Source organism: Micromys minutus (assembly GCF_963924665.1).
Source record: "Micromys minutus genome assembly, chromosome: 13".
In the NCBI taxonomy this organism is placed as follows: Eukaryota; Metazoa; Chordata; class Mammalia; order Rodentia; family Muridae; genus Micromys; species Micromys minutus.
The window spans coordinates 32,460,722-32,488,569 of NC_137982.1; the positions used below are offsets into that span (position 1 = coordinate 32,460,722).

At 42.4% G+C, this 27,848-nt stretch overlaps 1 protein-coding gene across 1 annotated transcript in view; it reads right to left on the bottom strand.

Annotated features, from left to right (window-relative positions):
* The window catches only part of ACVR1 (activin A receptor type 1), a 117,712-nt gene that overhangs the window by 41,862 nt on the left and 48,002 nt on the right, over positions 1–27,848 (bottom strand). The window contains exon 3 of the mRNA XM_080928016.1: positions 9,569–9,642. Within this exon, the coding sequence (XP_080784142.1) occupies positions 9,569–9,635 (67 nt within the window). The 5' untranslated portion in view covers positions 9,636–9,642. The remainder of the gene's footprint in view (positions 1–9,568; positions 9,643–27,848) is intronic.

A 27,848-nucleotide genomic window follows, 5' to 3' on the forward strand; every position in this document is an offset into this window, starting at 1 on the left:
CATGGAGGGGTTTCTTTTTCTTATTCCTTCTCCTCATCTTGCCCTGGCCCATGATCTATCCCCATCAACTGGAATTCACCACTGCCTACAATGGCAATAAGCCTTGGGCGCAGGGCCCTGCACTCTTGCAGGTCTAGAACTCTCGATCCCGAGGAATCCCTCTCCTGACTCTCATTCCCCACAATCCTTTACCACCCCCGCCCGATGCTCCTACTTCTCAGAACTCCACTCATCCCTGCCGTAAGGCACTCTTGAATCCCTTCCTTACTGGTTAGTCCTTAGCGCACTTCCTTCCTGGACTGCCAACCCCAACCTCTGAGGGTTGAACCTCCTGTAAGGACAGTGCCAGGGTTGTGTTGTAATCTCAGGTTTGCACAGCTGGGTTGTGACGTATGGATATCAGAATCCAGTTCTTACATGTGCACCACAGATGTGGCTATGTTCACAGCTGATGTTCACTGGTAACTCACTGATGAAGGCTCTTAAACAACTCTTGTTCTAAACTCAAAATACATTACTTGGGGCGGGGGGAGAACATTTTTTATTTGTCAAATATTTACTGATCACTAATGACAGATGTCTTGGTCACTGTTCTATTGCTGGTCTACCATGAACAATTGGGGGCTTGTTTACATAGTCCCATTATCACTGTGTCAAGGGCGTGGCAGGAGCATGGTGGCACTCATTGTGCAGGAACGGGAGCTGAGAGTTACATCCTGATCCAGAGACACAGGAAAAGAGATAGAGATCAGGCCAGACCTGGGCTTTGGGAATCTTTAAATCTGAGTGACATACTTCCTCCAACAAGGCCACGCCTCCTAATCCTTCTCAGATACTGCCACTCCCTGCTGACTAAGCATTCAAATATATGAGCCTATGGGGTTAAGGGACTCCGATTCAAACCACCACAGTAGATGGGCCATTGTCTAGGCTCTAGAGATAACGCAGTGAATGCGACCAACTCCCAGCCCCTCAGTCTAAAGCTTACTCTGTGAACGACTCGCTTCATGTATTTCTTTGCACCAACAAGGTGCAAGTAGGGTCTGCCTCCATTGCACAGTATGATAAGGAACACAGAAATGTGAAGTGCTCACACAACTGCACAACACAAGGAAAGATGGCCCAGTGATGATGACTGGCTGTGTCTCTTTCCTATACCCAGCCAAGAACCTTCCCTTCAGATTCATTTTAGCTGCTTCCATCAGACCACCAAGCACCACCCTAACTTGTAAAGCTGAAACTGAGCATTAATGAAGTAAAGGGAAAGGGAAACGGCGACTAGAATTCGACAGGGCATTCTGCAGCGTCTTACATTTCATAAGGCAAATTCAAAACCCGAGTGTGGATTGCTGCCATTTTCTATTATTCATTAACTTCTCTGAATAAATCTGTGGCTTTCAAGTTGTGCTAGAGTAGGAACCAGAACTCAGAAGACAAAACAAGAGAAGAGGGAAGAGGCCATTTCCACTGCCCCTCCCACCAAAACTACCATTCAAATAAAAGCCACCGGAGAGTGGCTGTTGTTTAAGGTAAATTTCATCGCCACATTCCCAAGAGCACCATCTCCCTGTCTTAGTCTTGTTCCTTTTCTCCCTCCCACACCCCTCAAATACGCATACCCTGGCAAGTTCATGTTCCACACTAACCCACCAAAGCCTTATCTGCAGCACTAGCTCTGGGAGACACTCTCCTCCTGGGCTTAGATTCAGCTGATTAGAATCAGGCCACAGCTGTCCCAGGGTTGTGACCCAGACTGAAAAGGTGTAAACAGAAACTTCCCTCTTCCTGTCAAGTCAACTGGCTTGGAGAGAGAGGGAAGTAATTGTAATAATGAATAGATAGATAGACAGATAGATAGATAGACAGACAGAGACAGACAGATAGACAGATGAACAGACAGACAATTCAAGAACAGCTTCAGTGGCTAAGATTGGGAGTCAAAGCTTCTTCCCAAGGTTCAGCAGAGCTTCCTGGCAGAGAACTTTCAGGGAGCTCATCGGACTTTTCCCTCTAAAGCTATGGTTTTAACTCATTCCACAGTAGCAAAGACAAGCCAGACTTCTTTTGGTTTTTGTTTTGTTTTTCTGTGAAAAATAATGGGTTGAATTAAAGCAATTACTGCTTTGTGACACTATCTTTTCAGATATGTGGGTCTTTATGCTTGCCCTGGGTCCTACCCGCCAATGCTTCTTGTCATGAGTCACGGTGAGAATCCAGACAAGCACATGGCCTTGTGTCTTACTCGATCTTGGAATGGCTTGAGTTCTCGACATTAGGAATAATGGTTATCTATGGACGCTTGCCTTGGGTCAGCCCAGGCTACAGGGCTGGGGTGGGCTGGAATGGGGTGAGTGGGGTGGGGTGGGGATGTTCCAGAGAGATCCCTACAGGGGGAGTTCTGGAGGGCAGTTAGCAGTATTTTAAACATTGCAAATTAATTTCTAACCTTTTTTTTTCTTCACAGCACCTTTTCCCCCTCAAAGGTGAAAGCTGCAGGCATGACACCTGACAGGCCTCCTGTGTCCTGCGTCATGGGTTTTCCTATAGCGAAAATGGCCGCTCATACATTCGAGGCCACCTTCACAAAAGAGAAGGCTTGGACGATTTTGCCCTATATACCACGGCTGACCACAAGCAAAAATCACCTCATCTGCCTTCGCATGTGTTCCATTCATGATTTTACTTGATCTTTACATTTGATGAGCACTACCTACTCTTCTCTTAAAGCCTCCACTTAAACTACTGGACATGGCTCCCATTTATGGTAGAAGGAAACATTTCCCAAGAAGGAGCCACTGAAAGAAACCTTTGTTAACATGCTCACCTTGGCAACAGTTCATAGACACTTTGTTACAAAAGAAAACTTGATAAAACAAAAATAAAACAAAGCGAACAAAAACCGGAAGCAACTCTGAAAGAGTGCAGCTTCATCAGACAGTCCTACTGACAGCAAAGGCTGAGCACTTCTCACGTCTGTCCTTTAAGAAGACTGATTTGATGCTACGGTAAAGCGAAAGGCTTTATTCCAAACAAAAGGGATAAATTGACAGTAACAAGGAATGCGAGCAACAGGCTCAATCCTGAGATGTTTCTTGTTCACTCGTTCAGCCCTTCAAGAACTTCCTGAAGCCTCAGGAACAAGAAACTCAAAGAAAGGTTCATTCTATTCTTCCCCGCACAGGCAAAGAGGGGCACCTTTGTGGACCCTAACAAAAAGTCCATTGAACTTATCCCTTCCCTCCTCCATTGGGTAATTGGGCTGGAAAGTCTGAGTGGTGATGGTCTGAAAAGTCCACAATCCAGTCAACACAGAAAGTAATTTAGGGCCAAAATCTGCAACACAACCGGGCCTAAGTCCGGACTTCCTTGCTGTCTTCAAATCTAACTGTGGTTCGCCAAGTCAATAAACCCGGGGGTTGTCTCCGCTTTGAAGTACTTCCAAAAAAGCAGTGCACCATTTTAATCTTGGTTTCATGGTTTCCACCTGCAAATGCACCCAGGGACAAAAGGAGAGACTTTCGTCGGAGGCTCCATCTTCTCCCTGGTGGTATAATAGCAGCGTTTGAGCGTGATTAGTCTTATTAGTGGAAAGGAAGGACAAGAATATACAGGTAATTAGAACTCGAGTGCTCTTCTCCGTGAGAGCAAACAAAACTCTCCCTGCAGCTAGAGTTGTGCGGATAATGAAAATGAGAGGTAATTCCCCGGAGGACACACAGAGACTTGGAAATCACAAGCCCAGGTGAAAGGGGCCTAGCACTGGCCATCTCCGGCCCTCTTTCTACCCTCTCCAACAAATTGCACTGGGCTGGATGCCAGCATGCGCCATATAGGAAGTGAATGTAGATGGATGCTACTAACTTCCAGATAGATAGACAGATAGACAGACAGACAGACAGACAGACAGGTAGGTAGATAGATGATAGATAGATAGATAGATAGATAGATAGATAGATAGATAGATAGATAGATAGACAGACAGATAGATAAATAGATAGATAGATAGGAGCACGATTTTGAAGGAGATTAATAGCTGGAGCTCCCAGGCAGTTTCTCACATTACACCTGTGTTGACCGTGTAACATCAGAAGCTTTATCTAATCTGAAGGTACAGCCTAAAATAAAGGGGAAAAAATCCTAAGTAGGGTAGGGTTATGAAAAATTAATAATAATATGGGAAATAATGTAAAGCAATAAACTCAATAACTGGAACATACTAATTATCCAATAAATGTTACCCACAACTGTCCAAAGGTAGCTGTACGAAATGGAATTTTCTAATTCTCCGTATCTGGATGGAAAAAGGAATCTTCTCATTTTGTATCAGCCTGACCAGTCCCACGGGACTTGGGGAATATTGTAAAGTGCATTCAAACGCTATCTCAGTCACCGCTTTCGGCCTATGAACAAGACATTAACGCATTTTTTTAATCAACATTTAAGAAACATAAGCATTTGGTCTCCAGCATCATGGATGAACGGGCTCTAGAGAGTGAGATGGGAAATGAAAACATTTTAAAAACAGATAAGAAGAAAGTTGGCTCGTGAAAACCACACCTATTTACTAGTACTGCATGCTGTTTCCATTTATTTGAACTGCAATGGTAACTCTTCTTTTCCAGCATTAACTGCTGTCTCCGAGGCTTACCACCTGCCTGCTCACCTAGGCCTAGGCCTGGAAGCTTCTAGCCTCTGTCCAATCTTATCTAGGACTAGAATGTTCTCAGCCTCCAGGACTTCCTGCTGAATAAGCTCACCCCTTCCTAGCTCTGGCTGCCTGGTGAACTCAGCTGTTCTGACTCAAACTCTTCCCACGCTGACTGTCCAGGCCTCTTCCGTCTTTGAATGCGGGCTGGATTATAGCAAGGCCTCCCTGTGTTGTTCTGGCTGATCTTGAACTCTTGGGCTAAAGCTGTCTTCCCACCTCAGTCTCCTGAGCAGGAGCACACGTGCAGGCCACCATGTGGCCTTTGTTTCATGGCCAACAACAAATGCCTGTGGCTTTTGTGTGTGCCATAAGAATGTGAGGTCTCACTACGACACAGTTACTAGAGGGCTTCCACTGCTCAGAATATATTAAATGGGAGTATATTTTCTTTTCAGTTTGCAATCTACAAAGCTCCGCGACAGGCGACCGATTTTTTTTTTTTCATTATCTTTCCCATTATTTATCTCTTTTACTTAAACATTTTATAACTAAGTTTGACTTTACGAATGCCGTGTATTACAAGCAATTTTCTTTTGTTTTTAAACTCCTAGTGCATATATACAAAACAAAAGTGCCTCTTATAGAATATGCCACTGACAGGTAAGAAAGCCACAGGGAGGAAAGAAGCGAGCCACACCCTAGCCAGCCATGACTGGGACAAGAAGAGTCCCCCTTAGGGTACTCATAGAATGTGATGGGGAAGGCAACATGGCACACTCAGGTAAGTATCAGCACTGTAGTGGTGGCTGTCCTTAAAGAGGAAAATCTTAACGACTATCCCACTGCCCCATCAGCTCAGAACAACAGCGTTTATTACGAGGTTCCAGTAGTCAAGCATTTGCCTGTCTAGAGGAGGAACGGGGTGGGGAGGAAAGAGACTAGGAGGAAAATATGGAGGGATGGGCCTGAAACCTATCGCTAGGTAGAAAATGCCAGGAAAACAGAAAGAACTGTGGTGAAATGAGTGATTGGGGGAAAGTGAAGAAATGTCTACGGGGTTCAGAGACTAGGAGAATTAAAAAAGAATGTACAGAAAATCCTAAGTAGTGTGATCTAAGCTGTACACATTTCATAAGTATTAAAAATAAAGAGGTCAATTGCTGGACTCTGAACAGCCTAAGTGCTAGAAGCAGAGGGAGAACGAAACAGAAACAAGGCTATTCTGCACAGATGCTTCTTCCTTCCCTCCTCCCTCCCTCCCTCCCTGCCTCCTTCTTCCCCCATTCTTCTTCTCCTTCCTGGCTCTGCTTTCCTTTTCTCCGCCATCTTCTTCTAGCGCAGATCAAACAATGATTTTTAACTGAAACAAAAAAGCACTGCTTAATAGCATCTGGAGAGGAAGAATTTGGAGACAACTTAGTCTCCAATATTCTTAAGCCTTTTTAAATACTAAATGTTAAAACATTAAGTAAGAAATTTTAAACTTCGAGGGGGGTGTCGCCAAGATAAGGGGGTCCCCAGAAATGACCAGCTGAGAAGCAATGGTAACTCAACCAATTCTTCCAGCTTTATTTAGCAAGAGTCCACTTCCTCCTATGAATGCCTTCAGCACTAGCAGGACAGGATCCTCTAGGGCACCTCCTGGCACACCCACCAGAGCATTGCAATGCCTTTAATAACACTCGTTGCTGACAGCTGTCTAGACCAACTCTAGATATCCAGACGGGGCTACAGCAGCACTGTCCAACAGAAACAAACCAAGAGCCACCTTAGTCATTCTAATCTAAATATTCTCACCTTAAAAAGAACCAAGTAACTCGCCCTTTTATCATCATCAAACCCAGCCGGTGTCTTACACTCAGAGACCTCCTGGACAATTAGCTACATTCCAATGCCGCACATAGTGGATTTGTGATTCCCAAGAGGACAACAAAAAGAGAAATGGTGACACATGTACACATACACATACAGGTGGGGGTGGGGTGGAAAGGTGGTAAAGATAGATGGATAGATAGACAAATAGGCAGACAGAGTAGGAACAGATCCAACAAAGTCATAAGTCTAGAGTGCAACAAAGTAACTCCTAGGACATTGAATCCTGACTTTTCTGCAGAAGTGGCTACACTAACCAGTTTAATTATTTGCCTTCTTGGACACTAATCAACTATATAAGTTAGACCTCTATATCCCAAAGAACTTATAGCAAGGGCATGAGCCTCATGTCTCATCTGATCATAACAAGAGTGAGAATCGCTCTAAGTACTAGTACAAAACAGACATCTTCCAATGCATACTGAGGTAGAGTTTACGGTTTGTAGTTGAAATGCATTTACATATCAACAAGCCAAGGCGGGACTTGTAAGTGCACAGAACCAGCATCAACTCTTTCTTTCTGCAGCTGTTTTGTGGTTTTCACAAAGGTCTAGGGAGCCATCAGCTTTTCTGAAACAAGGAAGGGAAAGGAGTTGGTAAAAATAGTAAGAAGCCCATGACTTCCAAATGCCTGGTTATATCATGAGCTAAAATGTTTCCTGCTGTGTATGAATGTTTACATCCCCTCAAACTCTGTGGTGATAGAAGAAGGTAGCGCAAGCAACAGAATGTGAGCAAAGTCCCTCACTATATGACTGTATATCTGTGATGGTTATCTGGTCACCCAAGAAGAAAGTCACAATGGAGAATTGTCTACACTGAATTGACCTCTGAGCATTTCTGTGGGAAACTGTTTTAACTGGGTTGGTTGATGGGAAGACCCAGGCCACTGTGGGCAGCTCCATTCCCTAGACAGAAAACTGAACTATGTAAAAGAAAAACATATCTGAGTATATCAAGCAAGCAAGGAGCATGTATGCATGCATTTCTCTCTGCTCTTGATGGTGGAGGTAATGTAACCAGCTGTTTTAAGTCCCTGTTGCCTTCACCTCCCCGTATTGTGGTGAACTCTAACCTAGAATTGTACATGGATATAAACCCTTTCCTACTTTAAGGTTGCTTTTGTCAAGGTATTTTATCGCAGCGACAAGAATGAAACTAGGACAGTGGCCTCAAAAAAGAGATAGCTAATCTTTCCGCCATTGGACACAGTGAAAAAGTGCCACCTATGAGTGACAAGTCCTCAACAGTGAATCGTCCACCCAGCACTTTGAGTTTGCCCTTCCCAGACTGAGAACTATAAGAAACAAATGTCTGCTGCTTACAAGGCATCCAGTCTGAGGTATTTTGTTACAGTAGGCCAAATAGACAAAGGTAAATAAGCCGATCAAATCATAGTGAGCTGGTTGTTGTTCGGAGGCATTTTTCTGTAGCCTAGCTTCCTTTAAAATTTACTATGTGCTCCACCTTCTGGCCCTCCTGCCTTCACCTACTGATTGCTGGCATTACATGCTTGGGCCTCCATAGATGTTTTACTCTGGTAAGTTCTGATTGTGGCTCAACTCATTCACTTACCTAAACAATCTGCAAAATTAAATCTAACCGTTATACATAAAAACACAAAGTATGTCACCCATGATCTGATGTGTATTAAACTTCCCTCAAATAAAATGACTGTATAAACAGGAGGTATGCTGGTCAACTCTCTGTAACTGTAACAAATACCTGAAGAAATATCAAATTAATGATAGAAAAGAGCTGTTGGGGTTGACAGTTGTGGAGGTTATGGTCCATGAATAATTGCCACTGGAGTTTTGCTAAACATGAACACAATATATACAGCCCAGTGTATCGGGACCAGGAAACAGAGGAAGACTATTTACCTCCCGATTGGGTGTGAAAGAAAGGGCAGGGCTCCAACAAACTTCTTGGAAGGCAAGCCCCCAATAATCAGAAGACCTCTATTAAACCCTCCCCTGCCACAGCACTGGCCCTTAACACACTGTGGTTTGCTGCAGATAGATTAAACTATCAAAGAGGCCACATGTCTCTGTTTTGGTGACATTCTAACAAAATTTCTCGTTATTCAGAAAATTTAGTCACTGAAGGTAGAACACATGTAATCCTAATGTCAATATAACAACAGCAACCTGCTTTTGGAGGTCGACAGCCGAATACACACAAGTGTGTGAAATACTCCAGTACCCTTCTTTTTCCTAACACCAGACCCAGAAGCGAGGATATCATCGAATTCTAAACATACTACCTTTCCCCCTACCTTCTATGGTCTTTCATTTATAATAGTCACAGTAAGGACTGGCAAAGTAGCTCAGTAGCTGAAGGTGTTCACTGCAAAGCCTGAGCCCAATTCACAGAGCCTCTGGGTAGACAGGACAGACTCCTGAAAGCTGTCCCATATCTTCCACATATGCCACTTCAGGCTCACACACACACACACACACACACACACACACACACACACACACACGCACACACGCACACACAGTATAAAAAATAAAAATTCTAAAATGAGAAATTATAAATGATACAATAGATTAAATGTAATGCTGCCCTGTATAAATACATTCTGATAGGTACTGCAAACTTGGGAACTCTTTACCCTGCAACTTCCAGTTAACATTTTGATCACATTTACCATTCGCATCTAAAAGAGTGGAAAGAAAATGCACAGATAACAGAGAGAAGCACACTTCATAATATCTAATGTGCTCCAGCAAGGCTGGCAGCCTAGAGTACATTTGTTTACACACACTACTTTATTATTAATTACACAACTGTATTTCACCTTCATCTTTTATATCTGGTAGGGTATTAAATGGCATCTTTAAAAACTGCAGGCACGCACACACACATAAATCAAGATGCAATATGGATCAGAACTGCACATTAAAGCAGTCAAGGGACACTGCCAGATATTTATTATACAAAGGGTGTGTTAAGTCTGACAGGATTAAGGACCAAATGCTTTACAGTAAGCCAAACAATACACAGTGCATTATCCTAAGCAAACAGCTGTGTGTCACGTACCTTCCATACTCGGGGAAGGAAAAGCCATCATCATTAGCACAGGAAGGATCATTACTCCATCTACCATTGTATAACTGTGGAAGGAAAAAAAAAAAGGAAATGTAAGTCAGACACAAAATTAACGCAGGGTGACAGTAAGTCAGACATACCATCTTCAAAGCCACCAAGGGCCCTGCAAGGAAACCCAACCTTCCACACCTTGGTTTTTAGCACGTTTGAATGCTTCTTTTCCGTGGAGCTAAACAAATATTTATAGATCTTAAGATTTCCCTCTCGCCAATGACCTCTACTGGCTGTGTTTCTGAGTCTACCCTCCTAATGTGGAGATCAATAAGAGAATAAAGATGAAGATAAAGCACTCCAAAAAACTATGGGTTTGAGTTCTATTCTAGCTTATTGACCTTGAAAAAAACCTGTGAGAACCAAGACCATTATTCTAATGTGATGTCAAAGAGAAGAACTTGAAAAGTTAAAGGGTCAGTTACTGTGTCTGAGCCCCCTTTGAAAGTGTTAGAAGTTGAACCTAGATCATCCTACAATCCAAGAGAAAGACAACCTCTTATGCCACATCTACTGCAAAACACGGCATTTCTACATTAACTTTGAATTTAAAATGGCTAGAATTTGAAGAGGCTGGACACAGTTAAGATGGGGGATATTTTCAGAAGAAGAGATCAGGATAGGAAATGGTCATGGAGACAAAATAAAACAACTGAGAAAAATTTCAAGTGGGTGTTGACCTAGAACTACGACGGCAGAAGCTCAGTTCTCAGAGTTAAGAGCCTTGCTACTTGGAGTAATTCCTGCAGGTATCAGTAATCTAATGAGGGTCTGATTGGGAGCAGTCTCCAGAACTGTGAAGAACTCTGTACAGCTCCTCCATAGGCAAGCCAACGTGCTGACATGCTTCCACCTTCACCACAGGTGACAAAGCCAGGAAAATCATCTTCCATGTGTCTGTGGAGAGTGTGCACATGTGTGCATGTGTGTATATGCTTGGGTATGTATTCAGGTGTGTGTGCAATTGTGTTCAGGTAGGTGCAGTGACTAGAGGTCAACCTTGGCTGTCATTCTTCAGGAGCTATGCACCTTGTTTTGTGACACAGGGTCTCTGACTCACACGTGGGCTCACTCCTAAATATAGATTATATGACCCCTGAATCCAGACATGCCCCTCCAGCACTGTGACTTATAGGCATAAGCCACCATTTTGATGGGGTCAAGAATCAAACTCAGGTCCTCATGCTGGTATAGCAGGTCCTTTACTGACTAAGTCTGCCAGTCCATCCTAGATCCTCATTTTTCTTAGTGATGTGTTTAGTCACCACACTCCCTGCTAACTGTGTTCAGAGGAAGAATTCGGGTAAGCAGTTAAGACTAAATGAGATAGTGGCCATGGTGGCATACACCTTTAGTCACAGCACTTGGGAGGCCCAGGCAGGCCAGCCTGGTCTACAAAATGAATTCCAGGACAGTTAAGACTGCACAAAAAAAAAAAAAAAAAAAAAAAACCTGTCTCAAAAAACTAACAACAACAACAAAAAGATGAAATGAGGAGGTGCTAGTGGTTGAATCCTAACACTAGCATCATCGGCTTTCTCAAAAGGAAGAGAAGCCTAAGTGAACACTCTTACACTCTTACACTGCCTCACTGGAATGTTCTCTGCTGCACTATGCTGCGGTATAAAGACCTTTAGATGATAAACTCATGCAAGAACCATGTCATCAAATGCCCCAGACTGGAGGGAGGACAGGGGTGTGTGCACATGTGTGCATTCACACTTTTCTACCTCCTGAAACTGAGCTTAGAGGCATGTATGATCAGACTAAAAATAAATTCCTTAGGTATGTTATACACTGGAAGAAATATTTGGGAGGCAGTGGCAGAAAATTTTAAGTTCAAAGTTAGCCTGGGTTATAGAACAAGATCAGATAGATGGAAGGATGGGTGGATGGATGGATGGATGGATGATGGATGGATGGATGGATGGATGGATGGATGGATGGATGATGGATGGATGGATGGATGGATGGATGGATGGATGGATGGATGAATGGATGGAAGGGTAAGTGGGTAAGTAGATATTTTTACAAATTATATGACCTAAAATATACCAGATTATATCTAAGGTATATAATCTTATACCTAAGATTATACCATAATAACAGGAAAGAAACTGATACTTAGAAATGTCCTCTCCACCTTAAGTGACATCAACTCCCCATCCCTCATCTAATACTTAAAATTGTGTTTCTGGCCATCTCCAGCAATAGCCCACTCAACTCCAACAGCGTTACATGTATCTAAGAGGCACACAAAGAAACTTGAGTTGTAGAATGAAAACACTTCAAGCTCGACTTGGTAACATTATGTTCATATAATAAAGTGGTAAGTAAAAGACAGCTTTACTTGGCGTTAACCTATGACAGCCCCAGGAGTCAACCACACTGGGTAACAAAAGTCTAGTCCTGACTGGCTTACAAAGCTCATGGGAGCTCTTCATGTAGATTCACAGGCTACACCAGCTCACTCTCATGAGATGATCCCTCCCCAAATGGCAAGTACTCTTAACATCAGGAAAGAAACTGGAGATTAATTACATTAGTGATACAAGTACCAGAGAGGAGTGTGACAATACAGACCCAGACATTATACATTCCCATCACTTCTCTTTGACGGCTCACTGAAGAACAGCAGCAAAACTCAGGTCAACCTGACATGGAGTAATCTCCTCAGATTTGGATTTTTCTTTTAAGGTTTGTTTTTTTGAAAAATGGACCTAGTATCCACTTTCTTATGTGATGATCAGATTTAGTATCTTAAGGCTTCCGTTAACAATATGATTCTGCTGCTAGCAAATCTTTAATGTCTTTACATTTCTGTCTTATGGATTGTGATAGTGTAGATATGTTCCTCAGGCTGGTACTGCTGGCAGACAGTGGACCCTTCCAGGTAGGGCCTAGGAGGTGCCCCAAGAGCACTGCAGGCATGCCCTCATTATGTGGCTCTGACCCATCTCCTTCCTCTCTTGCTTTCTGGCCACGAGGGGAACTGTTTCCTCTACCACCTCTCTGCCATTGTCCCCCAGCACTCACGATGGTGCATAAAAGCAATATGTACTCCCCCCCCAAATAAACCTCTCCATCTGATGAGTGAAACCTGTATCTCTTATATCAGAAAGTTGGTTCCCATGACAGAAAATTGAACGATGTATATATTCTATACCGTATATTCTAGAGTTTATGTCAACACGCTTTGGGGGTACACGTGTGGTGTATTTTGAGAACCCCTGAGAAAGCTGGAGGCAAGAATGAGAACCAAGGCACTCTAAATTTCAAGTAAGTCTTCGTCCGCACTGTCAACAAACCTTCTGTCCTTAGCCAACATCTTTCCTTGGGCCCCCACTCCCATTCCCCCACCTCACGACACTCCCATCCTACACTTCCAAGCATCCCTGCCTGTCTCTAGAGCTCGGTATCTGATCACTCCCCTTTCAAAGCCCAACTTGGCTAAATTCCTGCTCATCCTTCGAGTCTAACGTCACTTCCCGAGTTAAATTCTCTAGCTGCTTTTTTCTTCTGCTGGTAAGTCCCTGTGAAGTGCAATGAATGATATGTTCCTGCCCATTTTACCTTTCAACCATGTCTCTGTCATTAAATGCCAGGAGCAGAATCTACAACCCCATCTTGTGCATCGCAACTGAGCCAAATAGGTGCACATTTAATACTTAGGATCTTCTCCGACTTAACCCACTCAATTTAGCTTTGCATTACCAAGCATTAGCACCACCATCACGCACACCTACAAGGGAAGGGAAGATTCTACAGTGAATCATCTCAGTAAGAGTTTGACTCAGTTTATTAATAATAAATGTCAAAAGCACACTTCAACAGAAACAATGTTTTCATAATTTTAAGTACACAAAACCAGACCTATCATCTCGGCCAAATTTCCCATGTCACAAACCAACAAAGGTCGTACGCTGATTTAAGCTTATGAAAGACAGAGAAGTAATTTATAATTTTTTTTGTAATTTATAATTTTGATCCCTGGAGGTAATCCATAAATTAAGAGCAACTCAAATCACATCTAAAAACAAAAAATCCATGGGAGAAAAGTACCAGCAGCACTTTCTGGCTCCACTTTCTCCAGTCCAGGATGCTCTACCTGCCCACTGATTGCCTTCTAAAAATTACACTCCAAAGAAGAGGGAAGCAAGAAGAAAGAGACATGTGTGGGAATTTCCTGATCAGGAGTTAATCATCAAGCCTGCAACGATGGTACACATATACAACCCTAGCACTCCCCGGACGTGATAGACTAAGACAGAAGGATCCTAAGTTCAAGAACAGCCTGGGCTACTTAGCAAATTCCAAGGCCTATACGGCAGAAGCCTATCCCAGAATAAACAAAAACTCAATACACTGAAGAACTGACATAGAATCGCAAAGTACCTGTTTCTACTTTTAAAACCTTCAGAAAAGAAAAACTACTTTTTGAAAGTAAACTTTTCGATTTCTCTCCTCTTGGTCACGGAAAATGGAAGCGGTAATAATTCGATAGCCCTGAACTTGGGAATTTCTTAATTTCTTAGTGAGCTTTCTGATCCTGGGTCTCTTTATGCTCCTTGAGAATTGCCGAGTGATTGTCTGTACGGACTTTACCCACTCATAGGTACTATGTTAGGAAAACACAATCCAATCGGTAGAACATTGTATTCACATTAAAATAAACATCCTGCCAGATTTTTAAAAGCAACTTTTAGAAAAGGGTTATTTTATTATCGCAGAACATGTACACAGGAGGAAAGCGGCACTGTTTTACACTGAACAAGTCTCTGTTTGGCCGGGAGGACACCTGGAACCTACGTGATTCAGCAGCCCAGCTGCTATAACATACAGAAATATGTTACATGTTGCTGGCTAACATACAGAAAACCACCCATCCTAGAACCCACCACTGGATTCCGAGAAGCTTGCAGAACCCCAAAAAATGTCTCAGACTCCCTAGGGATTCTGCACCAGCGCTTCAAGAATCCCTCACTGCCTTTCTCCATCGAAGCTCTGTTGTTTGTCACTGGATCAGCAATGGCCCCAAGTATTCTGGACTGAGCACTGGCCCAACACCCTACAAAGATGCTAGGGAGTGTCAAAACTCCTGGGGAGCCATTCCAATATCAAAGAACTTTGATAGTCTAGGAGTAATGCATTGTATCCCTTTAATATATCAATAATGTTTCTTATAGACAACTAAAGGTCTATAAGGCAGAACATTGTACTGACGAAAAGATACTCGGTCTGCTCCTCTCTGAAACAAAAAATGACAGGCTACCAGGGATTATAAATACTACCCACAGGGCTTAGAGTATAAACTCATTATTCCTCTATGTGTAGGGATAAATACACATGCATTCCTAAAACAGTCACAATAAATGCTTCTAGAAATCTTATTTTACAAACAAGAAAATAGACAGGTACAAGTGACTATCCCAAGACCATGTGACCAGTGTTTAGTGAAAGGGCCAACCTATAGAGAGCAACCATCAATATATATATTGCCCTACTATTGTGGAATCAGCTCTGCAATTCCTCGTAACTACCCACAATGCTTCGGACACAAGGAAAGAGACCCTCTTTGTATCACTGCACTCTCTTGCCATGCCTTAGGCCTGTCCTCTGGGAGGGAGAACGTCACGTATTTTCCACTTTAAAAAACAGACAGTCACAGGGCAGCACAGAACACTTTCCAAACACCATGGTACTTTTCACTCTAGATCTGGGTGATGCCAGCTATGGAGTTGGTGTTTCCCTGAATTTCTAACAGGTTTGGGTTCAGATCAAGTGCAGTATTTCTAAGTTCATCAAAATGTTAGATCTAAGAGTGCGGGGGTGGGGGAGGTTAGAGAAAAAGAAAAGAACCCCAGATCCTCTGAAGTCTACTCCTAAAAATATCGTTTTGATACTAACCACAAACTGATCAATGCACAATGGACCTCTGTATTCCACAACCAAAACTCATATTAGGCAGTATAATTTAAAACTACAGTAGGCAATAAAGGATGTGCCTACAATCTGGACTCCAGCAGAGTATGCAATTTGCTTTCCATAAGAGGAAAATAATCATAAAATTCAACAAAGGACTCTTTTGTCCGGCCTGGCTGCCCAAATTCTCTTGGTTGACCCATCCATGACTCACTGAGTCTTATTGAAAAGGGAATCTCTTGACACTGTTTGATTTTTAACAATCTTCAAGTTAAAAAGGTCTTGAAACAGTCAACAATCACTCATCTCTGCATAGAATGATTTTTTTTAAACCATCCAAGTGAGGTCATCTTTACCTGACACCTTTCCCAGTCTTAAGGGTTCTTTGATTACACAATGGCTTTTTCTACCATTACATATGCCTTGCACAATATAAAAATTAATTAATTAAAATAAAATGAACTTAACATGGAAGGCAGGGGCAAAGAAAGCTACTGATCAGTCAACACCATTGTCTCTAAGGTAGGAGAGTACCCAGGTAATGTGCCTGCCAATATGTGTAGGGATAAATACGCATATGTTCCTAAAACACTCATAATACTCTAGAAATCTTATTTTACAAACAAGAAAACAGACAGATACAAGCGACTATCCCAAGACCATGTGACTAGTGTTTAGTGAAATCAGTCAAGTTTTACTGTTAACACTTAATTCTTACTTTAATTATCCAGCGCTCCATCCATCTCACTCCTTTCCTTGGAGAACATAATTGACTCACAGTGATTCTGGTCACCTTTCAATTACACCATCTTTCAATTTCTCTACACTCAAAGTTAGTATCCCATACGCCGTAACCTCAAATCATCTCCCCTCAGACCCCTGTCTCCCAGAAGAGAAAAATCTCAATGTTAAAGAAGCTATTTTAGGAGAAAGGAGGGTGTGCGGGGAATGAGGCTTCCTTGCAAGTACGCTCATGTTCCCGTCCACCCTTAATTCATTCATCCATTCTCTCATAATTCACACCTCAAAATAAATATGGAAATGAGTTAAGGTTCATTTGAGGACAAAGAAAATTCAGTAAATACATATTTGAAAATGAAACACTGAAGGAAGGCATACGTACAACAACATCCTCCGTCTAAGACAAAATCCAGCCATTCTGACCAATGGATGGTGTAAGAACAGGTACTAGATCCCAACAGAGAAGGAGCTAGCCAAGGGCAGCTGACTAAAACCCGAGGGCCTTTGAGAGGGGCGAAAGAGACATGAGCTGTCATAGAAGCTGCAAAGAGCAAAACTGAAAATATCATAGCAGACAAGTCAAGTCAGGGTCTGTTCTCCGGTTCACCAATGACCTGTTAAACGTTTGTAATGCCACACTCTGAACAGGCAATGAGCACATCGCCAGAGCTTGGGTTTATAGAGGCTCTGCTGCTGCTGGAGGGTTTCTGGTGGGGTGTAACGTTCAGAATGTTAGCATGTCACTTGATCTTTTGCGTTAGGTGAGTACAAATGGCTCCCTGGACAAGTACCATAGAACTAAAAACCAGACGCTGGAGCCATTCCTCCTGTGGCGAGAGGAAATAATTACAGGGCCATTTCAGGAAAGGATTTTGAAGGAGTTACCCTGAGAACATTCCAGCTGTGGCAGATGCACTCCAGAAAGGAAAAAGAGATAAAATATAATCTAGAGATAGGGGAGGGGTGGCAATCAAAGGAAAATAAGTAAAGGGTTTAGCTTAGGCTGCCATGGAACAAACAGAGAATTAACTTTTCTTTTAAATCTGCTTTAATTGTACATAGAACGAAACTGACTTTGCTCTTCCTGACACAAATGAAGACTCAGCCATCCTGGGGACTCAAGGATTTTGATTTCCTGCTACGTGCCTTCCCGATACCTCAAGCCTTAGTATTCTTTCTTACTTTCCAATTGTATTTGTATATAAGACATGTATAGTTGTTCTTGTGGCGGTGTGAAGGCATGTGTGTGGGAACACACCAATGTGTATATGCACACGCATGTGGAAGCTAGATGCCAGCATCCATTGTCTTCCTTGGGAAAGCCCCACTTTATTTTCTGAGACAAGTTCTTTGAACCAGAAGCTCAGGTTAGGCTGGCTGGCCAGCAAGACCTCGGGACTGGGGTGATAGATAGGTACCACTCTGACTTTCTCTGTGATACCTGAATTTTAAGCCTAAGCCATCCCTCCAGTCCCTCAAAATCCGGTTTCTTTTGCAGTGGAGAGTGTTCCCCATCCTCTTTTTCCTTCCTACAGTGTCAAACACCTACAGCTTCTCCAGCTTCATTTCAGCTAGCCGGAGGCTGTCGCCTGCTACCTGTTCCATGACATCCTTGATGCTTCCAAGGTCCCCAACCCCTCTCCCTTTAGTCTGAAAAGTGTATTTCTTCTTTTCTCTAAAGGACTTCCTTATCCTCTGGATCCATTAAAAATCTTTTTTTCACCCCTAGTTCTCAGATGCAGCCTTTGTCACAAACAAATGGTAATCTAAACGCCTACTGCCCCACACAGCTATCCTCATTCTAGGGCTTGCTTTCTTGGTTGGTCTTGTGAGAAGAGATCTAATAACGCAAGCTATCCTGGTACTTATGTAGGCTGTCCTTGAACTTTGGTCCTCAGGACTCAGCTTTCTCCGTGATTATAATAAGGCATGAGCCAAGAGTCTAGAGAAATTTTAAGGCTGGTAGGATCAATTGGCAATAATTGGTAATGAAATGTTTATTAGGTTTGGAAGGGGCACAATTCAAAAATCATTCTTTCTCCCTCTCTCCCTTCCCCCTCCTCCTCCACCCCATTTGAGTCTATCCTTTGCTGTTCTCCCTCCCTCCCTCCCTCCCTCCCTCCCTCCCTCCCTCTCTCCCTCCCTCCCTCTCTCCCTCCTCCCTCATTATACTGTATATTTGTAGAGGTGAGAAAAAAACGCCTTTTGATTCTTTCTGCTATGCCTTCCCTCTCACCCCTGGGTCCCTCACACTCCAAACCCATTTCTGTGTTGAACCTCACTGCTCAGCCCTCTGTGTTACAACTCCAGCTCTACCTGCCTCAAAGCATTTAATTTGGGGCAAACTTTGCCATACACTTATTATTTCTCTCTGGATCCCCCAAACAGACATCAGTATGCTGTTTGACTGCAAGCCTGCTTGATGACATCCCTTCACAGTGACAAGGCACTCAAGATGAACTAAAACCTTGATCATTCGTCTACACTGTATTTGGTTTAGGTGGGGAAAAGAAAGTCAAGGTGTAAGTTTCATTCTGCTTGGCAAAGAAGCAACTTGGGGGTGGGAGGGGCTTCTGTGGCCCCCAATTTAATGTAGAAGTAACTGAGTATTTGAGATAAATTAAAAGAGATGACTTCTAACTGGAGTTCCAGCTTTCCAGAGTACCATCCAAGAGAAGCGGGCAGACAGAAAGGCGCTGGCAGACTCTGGGTGCACCAGACAGCTCTTGGCGGACAACAGCCCATTTGGAAAGGCCTGCATGGATCTCTCATTGCAGACACCAGCTGATATGCCCAGAGCCATCCCTAGTGACTCTGAGACAACTTTGGTAGCTTGAAAACACGGCTCCTACAAGTCAGAAATTGACATATTATCTCCCCCACGTCTTCTAACAGTTATTGACGCCATTCAGAAAGTCATGCTTCTGTGCCTATTAATAACCTCAGAAAGAACCTCGAGGAGGTGTCAAGATAAAAACGGAGCTGGCTGGTGGAAGCCAAAGACTCCATCAGAGGTTACAGTTGCAATTAGTACATTAGAGAAGAAAGAAAAGAAAGACATAACATCTTCTGTGTGCGATGCAATCAGTTCGGGAAGCTTAAAAGGAAACACTTAGCCAATGAACTCAAGCACCGAGTGGAGTACACTGAAATCTCAAGAAAAGAAAATCCTCTAGGACTCCTCTATGGCGCTCACATTGAGGAGGAACTGCCTGCACAACAGTCATCTCAGGGAAGTTTGCCTACAAGGCTGATGATCACTAGGCCTTTTATAGTTATTTACACCTTTGCATGGTTTCTGTAAGTGTCACACTACGTTGCAACTAGATCAACGGACTCTAAATAACGGGATCACTAATTAATCTTTAACAGGACTTTTCACAGTGGTCTTTCTCCCCCTCCCCTCCCCCGGGAGAGTGTGATTAATGGAATTTTCTCACCATTTAGCTGGAAATATGCTTTTGCCAGTCAAACCAGCTACAACAGAACCAGATAATTGTGGTATGACTCAACGAATGCACAGCTGTTCATTTAAATATATCCGTCAAAGGTATAAATACAATCATGAGAAAGCAAAGGAGCCATGCACCACAGTCAGAGCACAAGCTGAACCGGTTAGCACTCAAGTAACCACAACAGAAACCAAGGAGACACTTGGAAATGGGGGAGGGGGGTCTAGATGCATACTCCAAGGAAAGAGATCAGAAAACAGTTATAACCGAGTGACTATCCACTCAACCAAACCAGTCACTGACCTAAAATGAGCAATGTCCAAAATAAAATTAAGTGCACTCTACCCTATGAGAAGAATTTTTTTTAAGTACATGATGCCCCAAGTACATAGAGATAGAAAGCCTGCAGGGTAGAAACAATTCAATCTATCTTACGAAAAACAATGGATACCTCTCCATCCCCAACCCCCCCAACACAAATAAATAATATAATTTAAAAACAAAACAAGCAACAACCTAGTCTCCATCTCCAAAGATATATAAACTGACTTCCTCTGTTCTTCCATTTTCTCTCTGGTATTCTAATGAGAACCCCAAGCATTATATCATCTTTTCTACTAGCTTCCTAATAGTTAAGACTACATTGTATACACACACACACACACACACACACACACACACACACACACACACGTTATATGTATATATCCACAAGCCCAACATCTCACCTAATAAAACTGATATTACTCTAATATCATCTAAAAATCAAATCAGTCTTTAATTTAATCCTGGAAGGTAAATTGCTGACTATAAACAATCTGTGCCTGAAGAAATGAGAAAGACTAAGAACAGCATACATTAAAAAAAAAATAAAAACAAAAGAAGTTATTGGTCTTTTGGGATGGTTAACACTGGTGCAGTGTTAGCACTGTGATGTCCTAGCAATGCTGCATGCCTAGAACTGACCAAATAAATAACTGTGGCCAATACTGTCACTCCTCAGTGTCCCTGTGGACCAGAGTCCTTTGTGTGTAATAAAGAAGATATATGTGTAACAGCAATACTTAAGCAAAAACCTCTGAACTCTGAACATAAATTCAAACTGAAAATATCTATGAGAAATATTACATTCGTGATTCCAGGTCCTGCCCACAGAAAACACAGCTTCCAAACAATGACCATCTAGTAACAGTGACTGTCGCTGCTGCCCAGGTTGCAGTATTAAGATGCCATTTCCCACTGAAAGAGAACCAAAGCAAGAAGAGAGTCACTGAAGTCTATCTAGGAGAGAGAGAGAGAGAGAGAGAGAGAGAGAGAGAGAGAGAGAGAGAGAGAGAGAGAGAGAGAGAGAAGTCCAATGGCTGAGTTCATTATCAAATAAGTAGAAAAAAAAGAACTTGTGAGGAAAATATGAAGTTTAAGAGCTTTACTAGATAGCAGAAGGAGGGGCCATACTAAACCATACTGCTATGAGCAGACCACTCCATGATAGAACCATAAAGAACAACAAGGAAACCCTATATACTACCAATGTGCTTGATCTGTGTGGAGGTCACAAAAATCTTACTTTATCAGAATTGACTAAGCTAGATATGCTTGTTGTGTAACAGTTTCCTCTAGGACTGGAACATTCCATTATACAGGTAAGCCCCTTAAACAGGAAAGAACTCAAAATAGCTCCAGGAAGTCCCTGAAACTGACTAGACTCACTAGGCGCCTCTTTGACAAAATAAGCAATAAAAGCTGAGAGTGCCCCTCAGGGCAAAAGGAAGCTTGGCTGCAAAGAAGACTCCGAGACCAGACCAGCTGCCTGGAAACTAAATCCCAGCTAAGCTGCCTGGAAGAGGTTTAGACTAGAGTCCCTTAGAGAGGACAATCTCCAATCTGTTGACATGTCTGCACTGTGTAATGTGCTTCAGATTCCCTGCTCTGTGAGCTGTCATCCACACTAGGGTGAGCCTTAGAGACACAGCTCTCTTTGAGTCATTTAGTAACCTTTCACCCATACTTCTGGCAGTAACACCAATAAAAGTCATTAGTTCACCAGGCTGAACTTTGATGGTATCCTTATTTTGGTCTGTTGTGGGTAGATGTGAGTGCTGCATTCTCCCAGGAAAAGTTCTGTCATGTCAGGCAACAAAACTTCAAGAGTAAATCAGTTTTACAGTTAAAAAAAAAAAGTCAAAGATCAAAGCTGCTGTTTTACACACACACACACACACACACACACACACACACACACACACAAAATAACAAGCAAGGTGCATCTGAATCAGTATCCAAAATTCTGTCCAGGTTTGTGTGTTCCAGTCAGGTGTATACTTCTGAAACATATTTTCTTTAACTTAACCTATGAATATTTGGGTTTTTTTTTTTTTGTTTGTTTGTTTGTTTGGTTTTTTTTTTTGTTGCAAGATCTGAGTTTATTTTTAATAGAATTAAAAAGTAATCACCAGTTTCCATGTTATAAGCAAAAATCACTTATTAATATAAAACTAATACCATATCATCTAAGCTGGCCCTTACTCTTCCTACCTACGTCATTGGCATCAGTTTCTAGTGTCCAAGGACACAGAGGACCGGCCACATCAAGATCAGTGTGGCTCTGCAACATGATCACCAAAATTAACACCTTGAACATAGGAACCCTCTCTAACAAAGTTTGTGCCAAACCCTATGCTACTAGCAGCTTTCTTTTTTGCATGGGGGAAATGGTGATGGGAATATGACTCTCTTTAAATGTTTATATTTTTAAAAGCATAAGCCAAATAAAACAACAAATATTAAAAAATCCTATAAAATGAAACAAGACAAGGAGACTTCATACCCAAGTAAGCATATTAGAGTCCTGCGTTCTTCTATCTGCAGACAGACAAATTAATGAAACTCTGTGTAATCTCAGAAACAGGCCAAAATATACAGGAAAATTCATACTGCAAACAGAAGCCCAGGCTGGTGATACAGGACTATATTCCTAGCAGTAAGGAAGCCGAGGCTCAATATTCTCGAGTTCAAGGTCAGCCTGGAACTACTGTTTGACCATGTCAAAGAAAGGGGTTGGGGAGGATATTCAGAGAAGATGAACAATGAACCAATAAAAAGAACTATTTAGTAAACTGACTGTAGTGTCACTCGGCCAGAAGACCAAGTAGTGACTACCAGCAGCAGAAAGGCATTGAAATATCCAAGCCCATGTGCCGACAGGACTAAGCTCTCACTGACCACACGGGCAATAGTAAACTGCAAACTCTAACACTAGCCCGGAACTTTCACCTTTGTTCTTGCCGTGGACAGGACCTGATAAGGCCTTACAGATAATAACCACAGTGACACTCCTGGCCAATGGGAAAGAAGGAACCCTGGTTTCACAACATAGGTGAACCCAGTCTGTTCCGCCCAGCTGTTTTCTTCATGATGGGACTGTTCAGTGAGGAAAAACAGTAAGCGTCGGTGTCCTTAGAACCACAGTGCATTTCAGTCCCTTGGTTATAGCAGGTCATCCATATACTAACTAACAGAGCGTCTAGAAAGAAACTAAATTGTATTATAGGTAACATTCCACTTGGAACAAAGAGTTAACTCTTAAAGAAAAGAACCACATCACATCAGCCAGAAGCTGGACAAGGGTCCCGTAACCTGCCACTGAGGGAAATGTCTTCACTGAAAATGTCTGACACCACAAAATAACAGACTGTATATTTATCTCTACAAATCTATCTGTGCTTTATCAACTATCTCCTCCACTAGAATCCAGGTCTCATTGAGCAAAACTGGAGTCTATTTTCTCTTCCACTGTAAGGCCGAGTGCTTAGAATAAGATCCTAATTTACAAAATACATTTGGTAAACATTTGTTGAATGAAGACATCTAACCATGAGGAATGTTTAATAATCAGCAAAGCAAAATTTTATACATATGACCAAAAAGATCTACAAACAATACAAAACACAAGAAGCAGGAGGAGGTGGGGTATGAACTAACTGATCATGAAAAATCTGTATTCTTAAAAGAAATCAGCATTCTGATGGTAAAAATCAAGAGTATGATGGGATAACGGACAAAAGACACAAACTTAGGTGGAACAGCGCCAGAAACGTAACTGGTTCTTAAGTCCAGGGACCGATGCATGGTGTTAATTAAAAGAAGAAGGATGAAACGGCTGAGATGCTAAACTGACATTTGCACCTAGGCGTTTGTTGGTTACACTGTAGCTGGCAAAGGCGTGAGGAAACAGTGCTCTCACCTCCATGGAGAAACCTAAAACTTCCCAAATATGGGCCGAATAACTGGCAACAAACTGCCTCAGAAATCAAACTGCGCATGCTCCTTGACCCAGCCGCTCCACTCTAGCTCTGCCAGGAATGGATCCTAAGGCTGACTGTCCTCACTCTTGTATGAGACCTTGCACACACGTGGCTACTCCCTGCTGCCTTGTTCCTGAGGGTAGAAGCTGGACACAATCTGTGCATGCATCAGTGTACGACTGCCTAGGTTCATGACAGCCCTCCCCCAGTGGAATACCGCTCGCCCATTGTAAAAGAGCAGAGCATTGAGACATAGGGAAGAACTGTAGGCAAAACACACATGTCATTACCATTGTGAAACAAAGCTACAGTTTGCCTGCGTGAGTGATACATACGCTCGGAAGGAAAACTTTAAAGAATGCTAACAGTGGGTGGCTAGGTGATTAGCTGGGGTCTCTGCAAACCAGAAAAGACTTGTTTTTTAGCCCACACTTCTTTTTACCTTTTAAAACCTGTGTGCATTGGTTATATGATTTTTTAAACCCACATTTTTAATACAATAATAAAAATACGAATATTTGTTCCAAAGAAAGGTATCTGAAAACTCCTCTAATGAGCCTCACTCTTGGACACCCTGAGAAACACCTGAGTCCAGTCATTTTCTCGCTGTTACAAAACTGAGACAGACAGAGTCAGTGATTAACTCCAGCCACCTCCCCCTCCACCCAGCAAATAAATAAATAAACAAAAGGAAAGGCCTCAATGGCACCCCTGTTATTCATTACTTCCTCTTAAAACTAACTCAGACTCACACTACTTTGCCTAGACATAAGAATATCTCAAGACCCTTGAAGGATGGAAGTCAGACTTTGCAAGCAATTTTAGCCTCCAGGAAATGAAGAGGAGATACCACAAATACCTTCATAACACCCAAAGCACGCCTCCCCGACCCTGGAAATGCAGTCACTATTGCTGATGCCAACAAGAGCTTGCAGACAGGAGCCTGGTATGGCTGTCCCCTGAGAGGCTCTGCCAGAGCCGGACAAATACAGAGGTAGATGCTTGCAGCCAAACATTAGACTGAGCATGGGGTCCCCAATAAAGGAGTTAGAAAAAGGATGGAAGGAGCTGAAGGGGTTTGCAATTCACAGAAAGAACAACAATATCAACCAACTAGAAACCCCAGAGCTCCCAGGGAATAAACCACCAACCAAAGAATACACAGGAGGTGGGACCCATGGCTCAAGCTGGACATGTAGCAGAGGATGGCCTTATCAGATATAAGTGAAGGCTGGAGGCCCCAGAGTAGGGGAAGGCTAGTACACTAAGGAGGAAGTGCATGAGTGGATAGGAAGCACCCTCATAAAGGCAGGGGGTGTGGGGAGAGGATAGAAGGGTTGTGGAGGGGAACTGGAAAGGAGGATAACATTTGAAATGTAAATAAATTAAAAAACCAGTAAAAAAAAAAATATGGGGGGAAAAAAGAAAATGCAGTCACAACCTGAAGAGCCCTGTGTCAACAGCCATAGGCTCATTTAGTTCCCTGAGGTGAGAGGTATGCTTTCTCCACCCACTTAAAATTATAGGCTCACTCGTTACTTGAGTGCTGGTGATTACTATGTTCCTGTCATATAAAGGACACGAAGGAAGCATTACTTACACTCATATTAAATCCCACAAAATATCAAGTGCAGAGGAGAAGCCACATCATCTAATCACGTTTCACCAGTTTGAGAACAGTTGATATGCGTGTTTTCTACATAAAACAGTTCTCTAAGTAAATATAGGTTCTTATGGAAAAGATGAGAAAGAAAAAGAAAATGAAAAAGAAAAAAAAAAAAAAAACTATTGTGGCCCGGGTAGGAAATGAGGCATGTTCTATATAGGGATATGCTGGTAGCATTTCAACAGCTTGCCCAAAGTTAAAGAAGGTGAAGCTATGACCCAGTTAAAAAAAAAAAAAAAAAAAAAAAAAAAAAAAAAAAAAGCCTTGCCATTCAGGCCTTGCAAGAACTAAAAACTAGCCAGCTGCCCCAAACATTCTTGTATTAGAATTATGTAAAATAATTAAATCAGCATTGTGACAAAGAACTTACTTACCCTGCAGATTCAATCTGTACCAAACAGCATAGAAAGAGGTGATTTGTTGGAAGGCCCTGCAGCCAGCGCTGTTCCCTGAGGTAAAGGGAAAGCCTAACACACCTATGGTTAATGCCAGAGCTCCCAGGCACACCCAGCCCAGGTCCTCCAGCACAGAGGCACTGAGGGAGGGAGAGAGCGTGGTGGGAGGGGAGCTCCAGGAATCTTCTGAAGGTCTCCGTTCCCCCAGCAGGCTCCCTGTGGCCAAACAAACTCAGGAGCACTGCAGGCTGCAGAGGGAAAGAAGAAAGAAATCTGCTACACAGAGGAGATTGCTGCCTTTCTAGGTTGGCTAAAGGAAGTATACTTGACAAGCTTCTCCATTGGAACCATAAAGTGACAGCCCATTAGCAAGAGAAGCAAGGATGGAAAATCTGAAATGCTAATATGCATGTGTTGAGGTCAGAGAGCTGCATTGCTCTTTAAATATTTTTATAAATGACACAAACCCAGTAAGAGGTTAGTGATTCAAAGTCAAATTGCTTTATAGCCCATATGCCACTTACTCTAAACCATCCTGAGACAGTCAAACAGAAAATGGCTATGAATATTATTTCATACACTTATTTAAAAAAAGGAAAAGGAAAAGTCTGGGCAGACTTAATAAAGGATAAAATGAAGTGTCCCTCCCTAGAATGGCGGTCCCTACTAAAGACAACAGTATTCCAGCTAACTTTCTTGAGTGTGTACTTGACAAATTGCTGGATTTGGTTCACCATCAGGCAACATTCTCTGTAGGAGATAATACAGTTCAAAGACGCCTAAAACAATGGTGGGGACCTGGCACAAACGGAAGGGAAGGGGCTCCAGATAACTAATGAAAAACAGAACCCACCCACACTCCCTTTTCCTTTAGGAAGACCTGAAAAATGAAAAACACCAGCGTTCACCAGAGGAAGAGGAAATTTCTATTAGAATCAAACTTTCCCATTCAGATGGTTAGTCAAAGCACCAGACCCCCTCAGAAAACAGCTCCATAGTTTTTAACTTCAAGGAATTCTTTGCCAAGAGAGCTCTTATATAAATAAATCTCCTGCGGAAAACAAAACTACAATACAGCATTCCTAAATAACCATGTGGAAAAGAAAACCTTCCATGTACCCTGGAATTCAAGAGAAAAGTTTCTCAGACATTATCACACTATGCCTTGCATCCGCTTAAGCTGGGGATCCCCAATGCACTTGAAAGAAAAATTTAGACACTCAAGTGGCACACCCAAAACAAGATGTAGTAAAAATAAGATCTCTCTGTAGTGGCATCCACCAGACACTGGCCATTCCCAGCAATCACAAACCCTTGAGTTCCCATGAACTGCTAGTGCTAAGGAAATAAGATGGGTTCAGGAAAAGGTTGCTTTGTGGGTTTGCTGCGTGTTTTAGGAGTGGGTTAGCAGAAGAATAGCTGGCCTATTGAGCTACTAAGATGTCATCTACCGGCCAGCTACGAAAAACATGGTGCCACTACAAAAGTGGTTGGTTCAGATTAGCAAGAAAGTAGTAGTAGTAGTTAGTAATAGTAGTAGTAGGTAGTAGTAGTAATAATTTTAAAAACTAATTATAAATTAATGCGGAAATTTATTTGTTTGTTTCTTTGTTTAGCCTTGTAACTCTCTGTGTAGAAGCCAGTGCTACTGAGTGCTAAGATGAAGTCTCCCTCCCTAGAATGGTGGTCCCTACTAAAGACAATAGTGTATCAACTAATTCATTTCTTCATTAAGTTCTA